At 45.7% G+C, this 15,605-nt stretch overlaps 5 protein-coding genes across 6 annotated transcripts; 2 read left to right on the top strand and 3 right to left on the bottom strand.

Moving 5' to 3' along the window:
- Positions 1-192: 192 nt before the first annotated feature.
- yps (ypsilon schachtel) lies at positions 193-2,976 on the bottom strand. Its single transcript, XM_002048471.4, has 4 exons — positions 2,485-2,976; positions 1,000-1,743; positions 829-932; positions 193-270 (listed from the first exon to the last, which is right to left on the bottom strand). Exons 1-4 carry the CDS (start codon positions 2,609-2,611, stop codon positions 223-225), a joined length of 1,023 nt encoding a protein of 340 aa, XP_002048507.1. The 5' UTR covers positions 2,612-2,976; the 3' UTR covers positions 193-222.
- A 147-nt stretch (positions 2,977-3,123) lies between these two features.
- SREBP (Sterol regulatory element binding protein) lies at positions 3,124-8,091 on the top strand. Of its 2 annotated transcripts, none has more exons than XM_002048470.4 (7): positions 3,124-3,348; positions 3,839-5,450; positions 5,515-6,317; positions 6,384-6,787; positions 6,850-6,976; positions 7,185-7,352; positions 7,419-8,091. In XM_002048470.4, the coding sequence occupies exons 2-7, from the start codon at positions 3,890-3,892 to the stop codon at positions 7,782-7,784; spliced, it is 3,429 nt and encodes a 1,142-aa protein (XP_002048506.1). In that variant the 5' UTR covers positions 3,124-3,348; positions 3,839-3,889; the 3' UTR covers positions 7,785-8,091. The 2 variants fall into 2 exon arrangements, with proteins under 2 accessions (XP_002048506.1, XP_015030421.1); XM_015174935.3 differs by having other exon boundaries at positions 3,125-3,348; positions 3,836-5,450.
- A 191-nt stretch (positions 8,092-8,282) lies between these two features.
- On the bottom strand, positions 8,283-10,595 carry LOC6624589 (uncharacterized). Its single transcript, XM_002048469.4, has 3 exons — positions 10,197-10,595; positions 9,435-10,132; positions 8,283-9,371 (listed from the first exon to the last, which is right to left on the bottom strand). Exons 1-3 carry the CDS (start codon positions 10,471-10,473, stop codon positions 9,255-9,257), a joined length of 1,092 nt encoding a protein of 363 aa, XP_002048505.3. The 5' UTR covers positions 10,474-10,595; the 3' UTR covers positions 8,283-9,254.
- Ir76a (Ionotropic receptor 76a) lies at positions 8,841-15,600 on the top strand. The gene is made up of 7 exons (XM_002048466.4): positions 8,841-8,954; positions 9,004-9,248; positions 10,926-11,097; positions 11,161-11,423; positions 11,485-11,608; positions 14,427-15,046; positions 15,112-15,600. The coding sequence occupies exons 1-7, from the start codon at positions 8,900-8,902 to the stop codon at positions 15,598-15,600; spliced, it is 1,968 nt and encodes a 655-aa protein (XP_002048502.2). The 5' UTR covers positions 8,841-8,899.
- On the bottom strand, positions 12,205-13,847 carry LOC6623065 (zinc finger protein Paris). The gene has a single exon (XM_002048467.4). The coding sequence runs from the start codon at positions 13,715-13,717 to the stop codon at positions 12,698-12,700; it is 1,020 nt and encodes a 339-aa protein (XP_002048503.2). The 5' UTR covers positions 13,718-13,847; the 3' UTR covers positions 12,205-12,697.
- Positions 15,601-15,605: the final 5 nt, after the last annotated feature.

Below are 15,605 nucleotides of genomic sequence, written 5' to 3'. Positions count from 1 at the left end.
GCGGCCCATTTACAAATTTATAGATGGATGCTTTCTTTCTCTCCATCTTCTGCTTGTTGATTTTTCTTGTTGTTGATGCTACTGCAATGTTGTTGCTGTTGTTGTTTCTGTATAATGCAGTAGTTGCTGCTTTTGCTGTTCTTTTTGTTGTAGTTTCTGATGTTTGACTGTTTTTATTTTTATTTGCTGTTGTTGTTGTTGTTGTTGTTGCTGCAGTTTTCTTTATGCGGTGCTTTCTGTTGTTGTATTTTGCAGCTCTTGAGCGCCGTTCTATGATAGGTTGGGGGCGGGAAGGGCGGGTTGGGCATTATGTCAGACATTGAAATAATAATAAATTGTAATAAAGAGAAACAAAATAATTAAAATAAAATCAATGCAATTAACTTTGCATTAAATGGTTATGACGTTAAGTTAAATACATTTCGTTGCCTCATGATGTTAGCCCACTGTTAAATCTATGTACAGATACAGGTGTACCGTTAATTCAGCGGCGCGCTGTTACATGCAGTTGAAGGGAAATGTTAAGAACCAAAGCCTCTTATGTTAACTAATTATATATAGATGTGTGTGTGTGTGTGTGTGTGAGTATGTGTGAGTTTGTTAATGGTTAATTATATGAGCACAATTTAATGCATTTTCGTTAGTTTGTAGTTGCCGCCACCGAAAGCCATGTTCTTGTTGTTATAGTTATTGTTTTTGTTGTTCTTGCAGTGCTGCTAGTTGTTGTTGTTAAAGATGTTGTTGTTCTTGATGATGTGCTTGTTATCGTCGGTGTATGTTTGTTTGTTTTTCTTTTTTTGTTTGTTTGTTTGGCTTTTAGTTCATTACCTGCTGTGACTGCTGCTCCATGCCGCCGCCGCCAGGTCCATTGGGTTTACGATTCTGGCGACGTGGACGGAACGGCTGACGCGGCGGTCCTTGGCCGCCCTGAACTACAGAAAGAAGAGAATTTGTTAATTTATCAGATGATTTTGGCAAATTAATGTGGCAATAACTTACTGTACTCGCCACCATCACGACGCGGCGGTGGTCCATTGCGTCGGAAGAAGCGTCGCTGGGGTCCACCAACGCCGCCACCACGACGCGGCTGTCCATCGCCGCCTCGCTGTACACCATCTGAATTGGGATCATGAACGCCTGGTTCAGCGCTGCCATCGCCGCCTCCGAGCACACGGCGCGTCTGGCGCGGATAGTAGTTGTTATAGCGACGTTGTCCGGGTCCACCGGGTGGTCCGCCTGGGCCGCCGCCACGTGGAGCACCGCGTGGGCCACCGGGTGGACCGCCAGGGCCGCCGCCGGGTCCGCGACGATAGTTCTGACGTGGCTGACGTGGACCCGACTGCATCTGCTGCTGTTGCTGCTGCTGGCCATCGAGCTGCTGTTGCTGCTGCTGTTGTGCCGGCGCCAGTTCGTCGCCTTCATTGTCACCCTCGCCCGGTTGTTTACGGCGATTCTTCTTCATCCATGGTCGGAAGTTGCGACGCTTGTCAGCGGCAAACTGACTGCCCCGCACCGGCTCACCAGAAGGCCCAGTTACATTGGCCGCCTCGTTGCCCTTCTCGCCAATTACCACATCGAATTCAACAAGCTCGCCATCGCCGACCGAACGCACCGCCTTCTTAGGATTGTTGCGCGCTATGGCACTCTGGTGCACAAAGACGTCCTCTTTGGTGTCGTTGCGATTGATGAAGCCGTAGCCGCTCTTTACGTTGAACCATTTAACAGTGCCGGTGACTTTAGTGGCTGGAAAAGTGGATGGCAGTCACAGTTGAGGTTAGAAACGAATCAAAACAATGTTGCCACAATTATTTAATCGATAAATTACATTTTATATACATCCGTGTTGCATAGACTTTTTAAAGCAAGGGAAACTTATTAAACCTAATACCATTGAACTTTATAAAACAGATTCACTCTTAATTTCACGGACCAAAAAAGTTCTACTGGGTGCTCCAACTAAAGTGTATACAAATAAAGTTACCAAAACAATGAACACAAACACACACACACGCATATATATTTATGCACACATATGCACGCACACAATTCACTCTCATTTAGGCAAGAGAGTGCGCGCACCGACAGAGAGCGAGAGCGAGAGCTGACAGCCGGAACGACGTTGGCGGCTAACAAATTGGGTTGCCAGCATTTGTTCGGTCAGGCGCGTGATGGGGCCGCGGGGGTGGGCTGTGCCACCGGCAAAATGTAGAATTTTCATTTCGTTCTTGCGCCGCTTTTCACATGCGGCAGCAGTCGAGCCGGCGAATGTATAAATATGTATGTATGTATATGCAGCATACAAAATGGCGTCGCGCGTATATTTTAAGACACGCACACACACACATACACATATATATATATATATATAAACACGCACATTTTTCACATACATATAGCGCGCCGTTCCTTTCATTGCGCTATTTTGGTAGCAGTCGCAGCCATGTGTTTGCATGAATGAAAATGCAAATTGATTTGTATGCTTACCAATAATTTCCTTTGGTGGCGGCGCGGGCTTGCCCTGCGCTTGCTGCCCCTCATCCTGCTGTTCTTCCTGGGCCAGCGGCTGCTGCTGTTCAATGGGTAGCTGCTGCTGTTTTTCCGAGTCTGCCATCTTTCTAGCTACGTTCGTTGTTCTTCTTCCTCAAACGCGCACACACACCTACACACTCGAGCTTCCAAAAATATAAGCAAGAATAAATAAAGTAACCTCTCCTGATGTTTGTCGACGGAGTGCGGCAAAACTTTCGTCTGCTGTTGGTTGCCGCAACTTTGTTTTTTCTTGGCTTGAGTTTTCGGCTGCTACTTTCAATTTATTGGTTGGTGTCGGTATAAGTGCGGTTCGAGTAGTGGCACTCTTTCAACTACCACTTTGATGTTATTTTCGAGTGTGATGTTGAAACACTCACTCGCAGGGTTTTCTTGGCGATTCTATTTTGTTCGCAAGCACAGGAAGTGAAACATGGCAGCTATAGCTAGTGTTGTACAATTTTTCATTTGCTCTGACACTTAGTTGCTACTGTCATATCGATAAATATATAGATCGTGTGGCAGCACCAAATGAGGTGTTTTCGTGTTTTGAAAGCTGGTCACTTTATATTCGTGTTCTAATCGATATAGATCGATAAATACAATAAGGTCTTATTAGTGTGACTTTGATCGACTGTTTATTTCGTAAAGCTTTTCAACAATTTGTTTATTGATTAAAAACAAGGAACATACAAACACCTATAATGTGTGCTGCCCACTGGCAAACATATTTGCGTGTGTAAACTGCAATACATATGTAATTATGGCCAACAACAAGCCACAATAGTGCTTTGAATTAACAACATAGTGCTTATCGGATAGGTAGGTTATTTAACTGCTAAATAAAAGTGGTGAACTGCTAGTTTTAGCAAATAACTAACATATGCGGCTAGTTACAATGTGCTTAGGCTTTTTAATTGCCCACTGGTCAATTTACTGGAAAGCGGCGGTGACATCGGCGCTGTTGCCGTCACATCGTATGATTCTCGCGCGCATTCTGATTGGTCGAAAGGCGCTTTTCACGCTTGCAAGCGTGTGTGTGTGTGTGTGTGTTCATACGTGTGTGCGTGTGTGTGTGTGTTTATTTGTTTTTGTTTTCGGCGTGTTTATTGCGCCGCTTTGAAATTGAAATTTCATAAACAAAACAATGATTACAGCATAAAATACCCTGTAAGCGAAATTTGTACAAGTAGGGTGTTATAGACATACCCAAATTCGTAACCCGCTGCATAAATAATTAATAATATAGATAGTAGTATAAGTAGGGTATATACAAGTCGAGCATTTATGTTTTGTTTTTGTTTATCAGCAGCGTCAACTGAAAATCCATTCAATCAACACGTCAGCTGAAAGAATAAAGATCATGGACATTGATCCAGCATCTTTGGACATGGAGTTCATGTCCAGCGCCATGGACATGTGGAAGGAGGAGGAGGATGCGCTCAACATAATCAAGGAGATGATACCCTCCGAAATGCTTAATAACTTTTTAAATGAAATGGACTTGGATCTTGGATCGCCGCCACTGCTCGAATGCGCAATGGACATGCAACAAGCGCCGCAGCAGTCACCGCCGCTGCGGGTGCAACAGCAGCAACAACAACAGCAGCAGCAACAACAACAACAACCACAACATGTGAAAAGCGAGCACGCTTCGCCTGTGCACGTCAAGGAGGAGCTGCTATCGCAGCAGAATAATCTATTCGACCCGCCCCTATATAAGGCTGATCCGCTGATTGCCTCCAATTCGAGCTACAGCCCGCAGGCATTGCCGCAGCTGCTAAAGCCACAGCCCACAACGACCATACACCATATGGACAGCAGCAGTCAGCGGGTGCCGCTACCGACGCCCACGCCGGCCATTCTGTACGCAACGACGTCGTGCAACAATGACTTTGTGTACCAGCTGCCGGCGGAAACCTCGTCACCGTCACCAACGGCAGCAGCAACGGTTGCGACAACTAAGGCGTCCCATTATACCAGCAAGAAGATGCCGGCCATGTTGGCAAGTGGCAAGCAGAGTTTTCTGCTACAGGCGCCCGCCGTCAATCCGGCCACCACGCTGATGTACACCGCCAGCAATGCAACCATACTGACAGCTGCGCCTATGCCGGTGCTGATCGAGACGGTGCCGACGGCCGTCAGTCCAAAGGCGACACCCAAGCTAGCGCCCGTGGAGCTCGCGCCAACACCAACGCCCGCACCAGCTGCAGCACCTGCTGCCAAGGTCGCCATACAGCGTGTGCAGCCGAAGGTGAAGGAGGTGAAGCGTTCGGCGCACAATGCGATCGAACGTCGTTATCGCACCTCTATAAACGACAAGATTATTGAGCTGAAGAATCTCGTCGTGGGCGATGCGGCCAAGCTGAACAAGTCGGCAGTGCTGCGCAAATCTATTGACAAGATACGGGATCTGCAGCGCCAGAACTATGAACTGAAGTCGGAGCTGCAGCGGCTGCAGCGCGAGCTGATGGCACGCGACGGCTCCAAGGTGAAGGATCTGCTACAGCTGGGCAACAGCAGCAGCACTATTGTGGGCTCCAGCTCAAAGAAGCGTCGCCAGCAATCGCTGGCCTGCGATACGGATGCGGGCTTGACGCCGCCACGCAGCGATATGTCGGATCCATCGTCATCACCGCTGCATTCAGATATTTCGCTGCCGCCATCACCATACGGTGGCTCCACGGCCAGCTGCAGCAGCGGCAGCAGCAAGGATGAACTGCTGGTGGTGCCCAGCTCCATGCGCGGCATGGCCACCCACTCCCGGCTGGCTCTGTGCATGTTTATGTTTGCCGTGCTGGCCGTAAATCCCTTCAAGACGCTGCTGCAGGGCAATCGATTCGGCGCCGACTCAAACGATTTCGATGATGACGATCTGGGCGGCGAGCTGAGCCGTCAACGACGCAGCATTCTGGCCTACGACGGTATAAACTAGTTCCCCTTAAAAGCAATTATATAGTTAATTAGGAAATTCTTGCTCTCTTTCAGATAATACGGACTACATTGGCTGGCAGCACAGCTCGTGGCTGTGGCTATTGAACTTGCTGTTGATGCTGGGCTGTCTGGTCAAGCTATTGGTATACGGGGATCCTCAGCTGGATACGCAAACAGATGCCTACTATCAGCACAAGAAACGCGCCGAAGCGCACTTTGCCCAGGGTCAGGCTGCACAGGCCTATACCGGCTATCTGAACTGTCTGCACATGTACGGCCTGAGCCTGCCGACTTCGCGTCTTGAATGCTATCTACAGACCTTCTGGCAGTTTCTGCGCTTTCTGTTCCATCGCCTTTGGCTGGGCCGTGTGCTGTCGCGTCGCGCGGGTGGACTATTTTGCAGCTCGACGACACGCAAGCGTGCCTTGTCCTCGGCCCGGGAGCTGGCGCTGCTTTTTAATCGCCTGAATCAACTGCATTTGACCGGTGACCGCAGCAGCGATCGCAATGGCATCATGCTGGCCCTCTGCGCCAGCAACATGGCTGAGGTGGCACAGAATCTGCTGACGCCGCGCGAGACCATTTGCATACATGTGATGGCAGCGCTGAGGATGAAGCGTAGTGCGCCCAAATGGCTGCAGCAGCTCTGCGCCCGCTACTACATGAGTCGAGCACGCCAGGAATGTGGACGCACACGTGCCGCAGAACAAACCCAGGAGCTGCGCTGGGCGTTCACCACCTATGGCTATGGTTACTGCAGCGCTCATGTGTTTGACTATGAGCTCAACGCCGGCGAACAGGATGGTTTCTTTACACGCTTGCGCAATCCCTGCGATCCGGCCGCGCATGCCATCAAGGTAAGCAATCAGTTGCAAGCTTAACTTGGAGTTGATTTATTAATGCTTTACAATTACAATTCACAGCAATATCGCGAGCACTTGCTGCACAAGGCGATTCAGTGTCTGGTGGGCGCCGGTTCACACAAGCCAAACAAGTCCGCACCTAACAATAACAACAACAATACTGGCAGCGAGGCGGAGCAGCTGCAGCAGCAGCACAGCGGCACCATTGTGAGCAATGTGCTCAAGTACACCTCACTGTTGAGGGATACGCTGTGGGCCGACGAGGATGAGCGTGACACCAACGTTGTCTGGTGGGCCAATGTCCTGGAGATTGCTGTACACTGGCTCCTGGGCGAGGACGCACTGGCGGAGAAGCTGTACGATAGCATCAAGCAGCTACCGGCCCAACTGCAGCAGAGCAGCGACAATGATCATCTGCCTAAAGCACTGCATGCGGTGCTGCGTGCCAAGATGATATTGCTAATGTATGTGGTTGATTCGAACATCTGCATATATTTCGAATATTTACTATAACTATCCATTTCAGGAATAATGGCAACGCCTTGGACAAGCGACTAAAGCATTCGATTAACCGGCTCTGCGATGAGTCCAGTGCCCAGTTGCAGGAATGCCTCACGGTTAATCGCATCACCAATGCCAAGGGCATAAAACTGGTAAGCTGGAATACTTCAAAATTCAAGCCCAAAATCCGACATCTCTGGAGCTGTTACGGAGGTGCATTGTAGTCGCATTGTCTGTCTCAAATTTGCCCGCGGCAATACAACTGCAGTGCAAGCTCCGTGCAGTTCACACGCAACGTCGGAAGTTACCTGCAGAAAGTCAACAAGATGTCAAGATGTCTAATTGACAACATTTATTTAGCTTTTCCAGTTGCTGACCTGCGATTGGTTGCTGGAGACGCGCACGGCATTGTGGGAGCTGGAGCACATGGGCATGGATGATGATGGCTACTATCAGGTTGCCGGCGATGTGCTCGAAAAGTTCCAAACCGATTTGAACTCATTGCGCAGCATTGTAGAGAATATACCGGTAAACTAAAGTCAACAAGTTCGTCAGTGCTGCGACTGTCTAAGCCTGATTTTAATACATTTGCAGAACGCTCAGTCGCGGATTTATTTGTATGAGGCGGTTTGTCGCTTGATGGCCGGCGCCTCACCGTGCCCAACGCAGCAGCTGCTGGACAGAAGTCTACGCTCGCGCAATGCACACTCGTCCATCTTTTGCGGCAGCAAGGATCGCAAGCATCAGAACTTTGAGGGCGGTGAACGGGAGCGTGCGGCCGCCATGTATGTGGCCTGCAAGTATTTGCCGCCTGCGCTGTTAAGTTCGCCCGGAGAACGTGCCGGCCTGCTGGCCGAGGCGGCCAAAACTCTGGAGAAAGTGGGCGACAAGCGTAAGCTGAAGGAATGCTATCAACTGATGAAGTCTCTGGGCAGCGGCGGTGCCACCGTCAAGGCTTAAGCCAGCACCGCGCGAAATTAGTTCAAATATTATACTTTTGTTAAGATTATCCACGGTGAAAGACAGCAATTTGAATGAGAAGCATGTCTCGAACTAACAGAAAGCGAAAAGCATTGAATGCACGCAAAAACTGTTTTTACTGTACCAGCACGAAAGTCTTAGCAACCAAATCCCACACGCTTTTTACCTGCTATCATTTCTGTTTAGTTTGTAATTAATTCTAATACACATTTAATACAAATGGACATTTGTTTACTGATAATGGTTACCACGTATATTTATTTCAATAAATATTTGAACAGTTTAATATCTGTGGAATTTCTGTGTGTGCACTAAATAAGTCAGTTTATCTTGGCACACATATTGATTATATAAATACTTGGATACTTTACAATTTACAAAGGTGAGGTTGAATAATACACATGTGTTACAATCTATCACAATTTTAATATGAAAAACATTTTTCTTTAGTTAAATGAAAACTGCGCTTGCTAAATCTAAGATTTTGACCAGCATCAATGTTTAATCTTTTAAATTGATATGTATTTAATAAAGCTTGACATTTTAATAACAAATAATAAATTATAGAGGAAACATTTCCACTTTGGCTTTTTGATATATTAAGAGTCTGCAATTTATAATATAATACCTTAATGGAAACCATGCTAAAGATCTCCTCCAGGCATAAGAGCTTGAAGCTAATATGTTTGGCAGATGGCCCTCATAGTCCACTTAGCCCCGCTATCCACCCAGAAGGGATGTTGAAGATTTGCATTTTTTTTAAAGGCATCGTTGTGTTTAGGGTATTTGCTAGTCGGTCACTCCCGAGTAGAGCATTCGTATTAAAATAGTTGTTTCTAATTAGGAAATTGGTTTCTTAAACCTTCATAAAATGCGTTTAGCTTTGCGTGATCAAACATAAATTTAAATATGTGTGCATAGTTGGATAGGTTTCAGTTTATAAATGGATGCTAAATATTTGATAAGCAACTATTTAACAATCCGAGTGATTGCAAGTTGAACAGACAATAACATTATTGATATGCAATTAAGAAAGGTCCTTCCTGCATATATAAAACTAGTTTTAGGGATCAGACAACACAGAACTAGACGACATGTCAGGCATATTGGTGGATGCCAATTATTGGTCCAAAGTTTTAAGTTTTCTCGGTGAGTTTTGCTTGGAGCAATAAGAGTCCCTTGATGAGATAAATTGTAGCACAGCAATATTTTATGGACTCGCATGCCACGTGCATATTATGGCACGCCTCATTTGATGTACAACTGGAAACAAGCGAACCGCTTGCGGTGCTGAGTCTGGAGCCACAGAAATGGTTTAGCTTGGAGCAGGACAGCGACTTCTATGATTATGATCGGAAACGTGCCGAATTCGAGGAGAACAGCCTGGCGTACAACGATTGGATCTTGAGACTTGCCGTTGCCATCGAACAGACCAATTGCGAGGTGAGCTCAGAACCAAATTAATCCTGGAATAGATTGCTTCGTGTGTCGATCTGGCATACACAGAGGGCATGCAACGCCCAGCCAGTCCAATCGCAACAATTGCGAGTCTAAATTTTGCTTTAACTAAAATTAGAAGAGGCGAAATATAAGAATGATAAAAGAAACGAAACTGCCAGCGAAAACAACCTGCTGCTGAGCCGCTTTAGATGCTGGCAGCTCCAGCGTTAGCATAAATGTCTCGCGCCTTCCGTTTGCTGCCTGCCTGCGCAGCTCCTCTTGTACGGCGCATAGAAAGCGTTCCAGCTCCTGTTCCTGCCAGTGTTTGCTTAGCTTCAAGTGCTGCAGTTTCGAGCAGTAGCCAATTATGTCCAGCAGCTGCATCATGCTAGCTGTAGGCTCACTGCACTGCAGGGCCAGACACTCGAGTTGCTGCAATTTCCGCAAATGCATCAGCGTTTCGCTGGGCCACATGTGACAGGCGAGTGCCTTCAGGCCTTGCAACGACATAATGTGCTCCACATGCTCGGGCTTCACTTCGGTCAGCTGCAGCTGCTCCAAACGATCCGCATAGCGTTGGGCCAACGATCGAAAGAGCTGGCTATTCAATCGTATGTGCAAGCGCCAAAGCAGACGCAACGACTTGAGTTGCGGAAAATCGCCTACATCGTCCAGCGTGCCTTCGAAGTTCTCGAGCGACAAATGCTCCAGCCGGCTGCAATAGGCGGCCAAGGGCGGCAGCTGTCGCCTCGAAGCGAATCGCAGCGAGAGCCTGCGCAATTGTGGCAGCAGCTGGAACAGCTCAATGAAATTGGCATCAGTCAAATCAACATCAAAGCCATCAATATGCAGCGCCTCCAGTTCGGCAAAGTTCCGTAGCTGCAGCACTGCAAGAAATTATAAAACTATTTACGATTGCGATTCGCACGAACTCGAGTAAAGATATTTCACCTTCAGCCGCCTTTGCATCGATCAGGCTCACGCTATGCAGATTCTTTCGTTGAAGCATCTGCAATATGTTAAGATCTCCGCTCTCTGCCGGCGGCTTTATATCGGAGTGCGCGAATATCAGGTGCAAATGCCGTAAATTTTTGCAGTGTGCATTCAAAAGCGTTAGAAACGGTTGCGTGATATTGTCGTCCCAACGTCCATGGCGTAGCTCACACTCGACAACACAATCGCCACACAACTTTAATAGATAATCCCAATCGGAAATGCAGCGTAGCATTCGATATTTATTTTCGCATAGCGACGAGGCGCCTCGCGAGTCAACACTTGGCGAAATTGCGGGTGCGCTCTGGCCAAATTTAGTTTGTCTTCGAGCGCCGTAAGATATGAAAATATCACCTCAATGCAGTCGTAGTTTAAATTAAAAATATTTGTTTTATTCCGCTGCGGTTTGCTGGCAAGGAATCCCAGCGGACAAGCTAAACCAAGTTTTTGCATTGTTTACATTCGTGTGTTGTTATTGGCGTGCACTTGTTTTTGGTTAGCCAGGGTTGCCGGCTCGCCGAAATACATGAAAAATGCTAAGCAACTGCGTTAGCCAACACTGATGCCGGTGAAGCGCCTTAGGCCCGCATTAAAATTTTATTTAATTTAATTTAATTAATTTTAATTTAAAAAAGCCAATGCGCTGAATATAAGTATATTATTCAATTTTATTTACTGCAATTACAGAGTTTCATAGCATTTCAGGAGGAAATACCAAAGTTTGCTCGTTATTTCTATAATGCCAGCACTTATTCAATTTGGCGTTCAATCAAAAATCGTTTTATTTTTGCGTACACCGAAGAACTCCTGGAGGAATCCACTGAATCTGATAGTTATATTGATGGCTATCTATTTCACGGTAAGCCAGCCACTCTAGCCTCACTCTCACTTGCCAAATATTATTCAGTTTTGGCTCTTAAAGATCAACCCAACGTTCTTTTGGTCAGCGCACAATTCCTGAATGCAAGCGTCTTTGAGATTAAAACGAATCGTTTTGTTGGTCCCCGACATTTTGGGGCTAAGCCCGTGCCAGCCGATTTTTATACCATGCAGATTTACGATGCCAAACTTGGGAAAGTAACATGGGATAGCGGGACAGGCATTTCGGACAAAATGCGAAATTTACAAGGCCGAGAAATCGTTTTGGGAGTATTCAATTACGAACCATTCATGCTGCTCGACTATGTATGTATAAAAATGTATAACCAAATGTAAGTTGTTGTCTTTTATGTGTTGTTCTCGCCAGACTAAGGAACCAGCGCTTTACGATCGTGCCTTAAATAGAGCAGAGGCTTTTGCGGATGGCACCGAAGTTCGAGTTGTGCGAACCTTTTGCGAGCTCTACAATTGCACGGTCCAATTGGATACAAGTGAGTGTCAAACTTAATGATAAAAAATACCAGGCACAAGTGAGCGGCAAACTTAAATAAAATTTAAAAAATACCAGATTCGAGTAGCAAACTTAATGGTAAAAACGAACCAGATACAAGTGCGTGTCAAACTTAATGGTAAAAAGAATACTAGATACAAGTGGGTGTCAAACTTAATGGTAAAAAATACGATATACAAGTGAGTGTCAAACTTAATGGTAAGAAAAGTACCAGTTACAAGTGAGTGTCAAAGTTAATGGTAAAAAAATAAAATAAATGCACAAGTGAGTAGCAAACTTAATGGCAAAAAAAAATACATGAGTGTCAAACTTAATGGTAAAAAAATACAAGAGACAAGTGAGTGTCAAGCTTAATGGTAAAAATACTAGATACACGTAAGTGTCAAACTTAATGGTAAAAAAAGTACAAGATAAAGTTAGTGTCAAACTTAATGGTAATAAAAAATACAAGCTACAAGTGAGTGGCAAACTTAAAGGCAGACAAGAATACATGAGTGTCAAGCTCAATGGTAAAAAAATTCAAGATACAAGTGAGTGTCAAACTTAATGGTAAAAAATGAAAATATCAAGCAAAAATATGAAATATAAATAAGCAACATTTCAATCAATACGATTTCAGCTGCAAGCCTTTATTTTAAAAATATAAATTAAATGTAGATTTTCAAATTCAAACCGGGATTAAAATTTATTAGATTAGGTCGATTTATATTTGACACGCCGAAGACCGAATACTCTTTTTAAATTGTGAGACAGAAGGAGAAAGAAGAATCATAACAATTAAATTGAAGTTCAAACTAAAATTAACATATGAGCTGAACTTCGTACCCAAAGAATCTTTTAAAAGGCGCTTAAGTCATAATAATTGATCATAAAAAAAAGATTCAATAAAATATTTTCAAGACGTATCTAAGACTAAAGCATAAGAATTCAAGTTCTTAATCTTTTAAAACATGCGACTTCTGTCTTAAACAGAAAATATTATGAATTCATTTCAATCTTAAGACTAACTAACAAGTTAACTTTATGACGCTTTCCTATTTGTACTTATGCGCATTTGGTTAGATTCATTTTATGTTGTTAAATCTTTGCCGTGTCCCAGAATATGTCGCTTGAGGGTCTTGCTGTGCCTAAACGAACTCTGACAGTGGGGACACACGAAGGCGCAGTGCTTGGTGTGGACGCGTCTGTGCTCGTTCAGCGAATGGCTGGAGGCGAAGCTCTTCGGGCAGTTGACGCACTGGAAGGGACGCTCACCCGTGTGCGTGCGAACGTGCAGCCGGAGCACGTTGTTCCATGTGAAGCTCTGTGGACAGTGGGGGCATTTGAAGGGTCGTTCGCCGGTGTGAATGCGCCGGTGCTCATCGAGATCATATTTTCTGACAAATGCCTTGGGACACTTGTCGCAAATGTGCGTACGTTTTCCATGTCGTTTCATATGGGCGTTCAGGCCCTTGTTGGACATAAAATCGGCCGTGCAGCGAGGATACGGACACTTGCAGGGACGCTCTTTGTTGCGAAAATTGGGTTTCTTTACTTTCTTCTGCCTGGTCAACTTCTCAGATGAACAGTTCTCCTCGCTAGAATCACGTTCCTCGCCGGTATAGGACCCATCGCTGGAATAACGCTCCTCGCTCGCGTAGCGTTTGCGCTTGCGCTTACGAATCGGATAGCGTTGCGATTTGGTCACATCATCGGGAGTTGGTGTACGATTTTCTTGGTTGTCCTCTTCGCTGCTTGCTGCTCCAATGCTTCCCGCAGCCGTGCCCATTTCCAGCATAGACTCGAAGTGAAGATGAGCCAAGTCTATGTCGCTGTCCTCGAGTGGCCCATATGCCTCAGCTGCTTCCATATACACGCCACTATCTGAGCTGAGCAGGCTGCGCCTTAGGCTGAACGCATTTTTCGTGGCAAGAGCACAGTCGAGGCACAACTGCTTGGGCAGTGCATCGTCGCATTTAACCTCGCAATCTCCGCATTGACTTAACATTGTGGCCAAACTGGGCTCATCCTCATGCCGCTCGGCAAATATGTCCACCAGCATGTTTGAACTTTTGAAACAAGAGCGACAAACGTCTGCCATGCTTGACATCTCTGCAGCTGCACTTGGCAAGCTTCAATTGTCCTTATACCCTTTTGATAGCCCGCAATTTCGAACTCGCTCGAAAACAGGATTCAACACTGTCAGCTGGTTCTTGGTTCAGGGTTGCCAAAACATATTCAAATGAGTTAATCGTGAACCCTGCTGAGACTTCGCATGTTATCGAAATCGTTATTGATATCGACATTTCAAATATAAAAATTTCGGAACGAAGTTTGGAGCTGTGGTGTTTTTTCGCCTAAATAACACTATGCACCTAAATCAAACATCTACATTCATAGCTATCTATACATACATTTTGCATAAGTATATATATACATGATGCACAGACATACGTTTTATGTAAATACAGCATATTCACATCCGTATTCTTTAATGTTGATCATCTACGCGGTGCTCATACTCGTGTCGTACAAGCATTCCTATCTATACATATATTTTGCTTAAGTATATATGTATATGATGATGCACATTATACATTTACAAAACACATTCACACATTCATTTCTGCACTTCGTAACTTAATAACGGAGTATAACGATCTGATTCCTTCTCCTATTCATATGCGACGTATTCTTAAATGTTGCACTTCTCCGCGATTCTCATACTCTCATTCGATCGCTGTTACCCTTATAGTACATGTTGTTATTAAAATCATTTAAATCAAGTTAAATAATTAGGATTATCATATCATCAACAGCTGAAAAGTCGGATTGGGGCGATATCTATGCAAATGCCACAGGTTTTGGATTAATGGGAATGGTGTTGGAGAGAACCATTGATTATGGCATTGGCGGCATGTATATCTGGTATGATGCCTATCAGCAAATGGATATGACACATTTTTTGGGACGTTCCGGTGTCACTTGTCTGGTGCCTGCTCCGCATCGTATGATTAACTGGGCCCTACCACTGCGCCCATTCCAAGGCACTTTGTGGCTATGCGTACTATTTTGCCTCATCCTGGAGTGCTTAGCTCTGGCCGGCACGCGTCAATGTGAGCGCCCACCAGCAACAAATGCCCACCAATCGCGCTGGCGGCAGAGTCTGCGCTTCGGTTGTGTCAGCACGCTGAAGCTATTTGTGAATCAGAGCACCAATTATGTGGCGACATCGTATTCCCTGCGCACCGTCTTGCTGGCGAGCTACATGATCGACATAATCCTGACCACCGTTTATGGAGGCGGACTTGCTGCTATACTGACTCTGCCGAAGCTGGAGGAAGCCGCCGATTCGCGTCAACGTCTCTATGAGCACAAGCTGATCTGGACGGCAACATCTCACGCCTGGATTGCCACCATTGATGCCGAGAATGTTGATGTAAGCGACGGTCTTATGGATTTCTCTATCCATTTACTAGTGCATTTTCTTTTTGTCACTTTCAGCACGTTTTACTGGGATTAATGAAGAACTATCGTGTAAATGATGCGGCTACCATGGCCGCCAAATCGCGTACCGAACAGATGGGCTTTGTGGTTGAGAGAATGCAGTTTGGCCAGGTGGCCAACGCTGAGATGATTCCCGACGATGCTCTACCTCGTCTGAAGCTCATGGTAGATGATATATACTTCGCCTACACGGCTGCCTATGTGCCGCGTTTGTGGCCATTTTCTAGCATCCACAATGATTTCATACTCGCCTGGCATTCGTCGGGCTTTGACAAGTACTGGGAATGGCGGATCGCGGCCGAATATATGAATTCGCATAGACAGAATCGCATTGTGGCCTCGCAAAGACCTAATCTTGACATCGGACCCGTTGAACTTGGCATTGATAATTTTATTGGGCTAGTCCTGTTGTGGTGCTTCGGCATGACCTGCAGCCTGCTGGCATTTGTGGGCGAATTGTGGTGCATGCAGGTGGAAAAATTGTAAAAACT

This window comes from Drosophila virilis, chromosome 3, assembly GCF_030788295.1.
Source record: "Drosophila virilis strain 15010-1051.87 chromosome 3, Dvir_AGI_RSII-ME, whole genome shotgun sequence".
NCBI classification, from domain to species: Eukaryota; Metazoa; Arthropoda; class Insecta; order Diptera; family Drosophilidae; genus Drosophila; species Drosophila virilis.
This window is presented reverse-complemented; position numbering and strand designations above follow the sequence as displayed.

Coding starts and splice junctions, on each gene's coding strand:
- LOC6624589 (XM_002048469.4), bottom strand. CDS start 10,473: ATGCTACGCTGCATTTCCGATTGGGATTATCTATTAAAGTTGTGTGGC. Junction 10,133..10,196: donor CGATGCAAAGGCGGCTGAAG/GTGAAATATCTT, acceptor AATTTCTTGCAG/TGCTGCAGCTACGGAACTTT. Junction 9,372..9,434: donor CTAAAGCGGCTCAGCAGCAG/GTTGTTTTCGCT, acceptor TTCTAATTTTAG/TTAAAGCAAAATTTAGACTC.
- LOC6623065 (XM_002048467.4), bottom strand. CDS start 13,717: ATGTCAAGCATGGCAGACGTTTGTCGCTCTTGTTTCAAAAGTTCAAAC.
- SREBP (XM_002048470.4), top strand. CDS start 3,890: ATGGACATTGATCCAGCATCTTTGGACATGGAGTTCATGTCCAGCGCC. Junction 6,318..6,383: donor CGGCCGCGCATGCCATCAAG/GTAAGCAATCAG, acceptor TACAATTCACAG/CAATATCGCGAGCACTTGCT. Junction 6,977..7,184: donor ATGCCAAGGGCATAAAACTG/GTAAGCTGGAAT, acceptor ACATTTATTTAG/CTTTTCCAGTTGCTGACCTG.
- yps (XM_002048471.4), bottom strand. CDS start 2,611: ATGGCAGACTCGGAAAAACAGCAGCAGCTACCCATTGAACAGCAGCAG. Junction 933..999: donor TCGTGATGGTGGCGAGTACA/GTAAGTTATTGC, acceptor TTCTTTCTGTAG/TTCAGGGCGGCCAAGGACCG. Junction 271..828: donor TGGAGCAGCAGTCACAGCAG/GTAATGAACTAA, acceptor AACCTATCATAG/AACGGCGCTCAAGAGCTGCA.
- Ir76a (XM_002048466.4), top strand. CDS start 8,900: ATGTCAGGCATATTGGTGGATGCCAATTATTGGTCCAAAGTTTTAAGT. Junction 8,955..9,003: donor CAAAGTTTTAAGTTTTCTCG/GTGAGTTTTGCT, acceptor GATAAATTGTAG/CACAGCAATATTTTATGGAC. Junction 15,047..15,111: donor TTGATGCCGAGAATGTTGAT/GTAAGCGACGGT, acceptor TGTCACTTTCAG/CACGTTTTACTGGGATTAAT.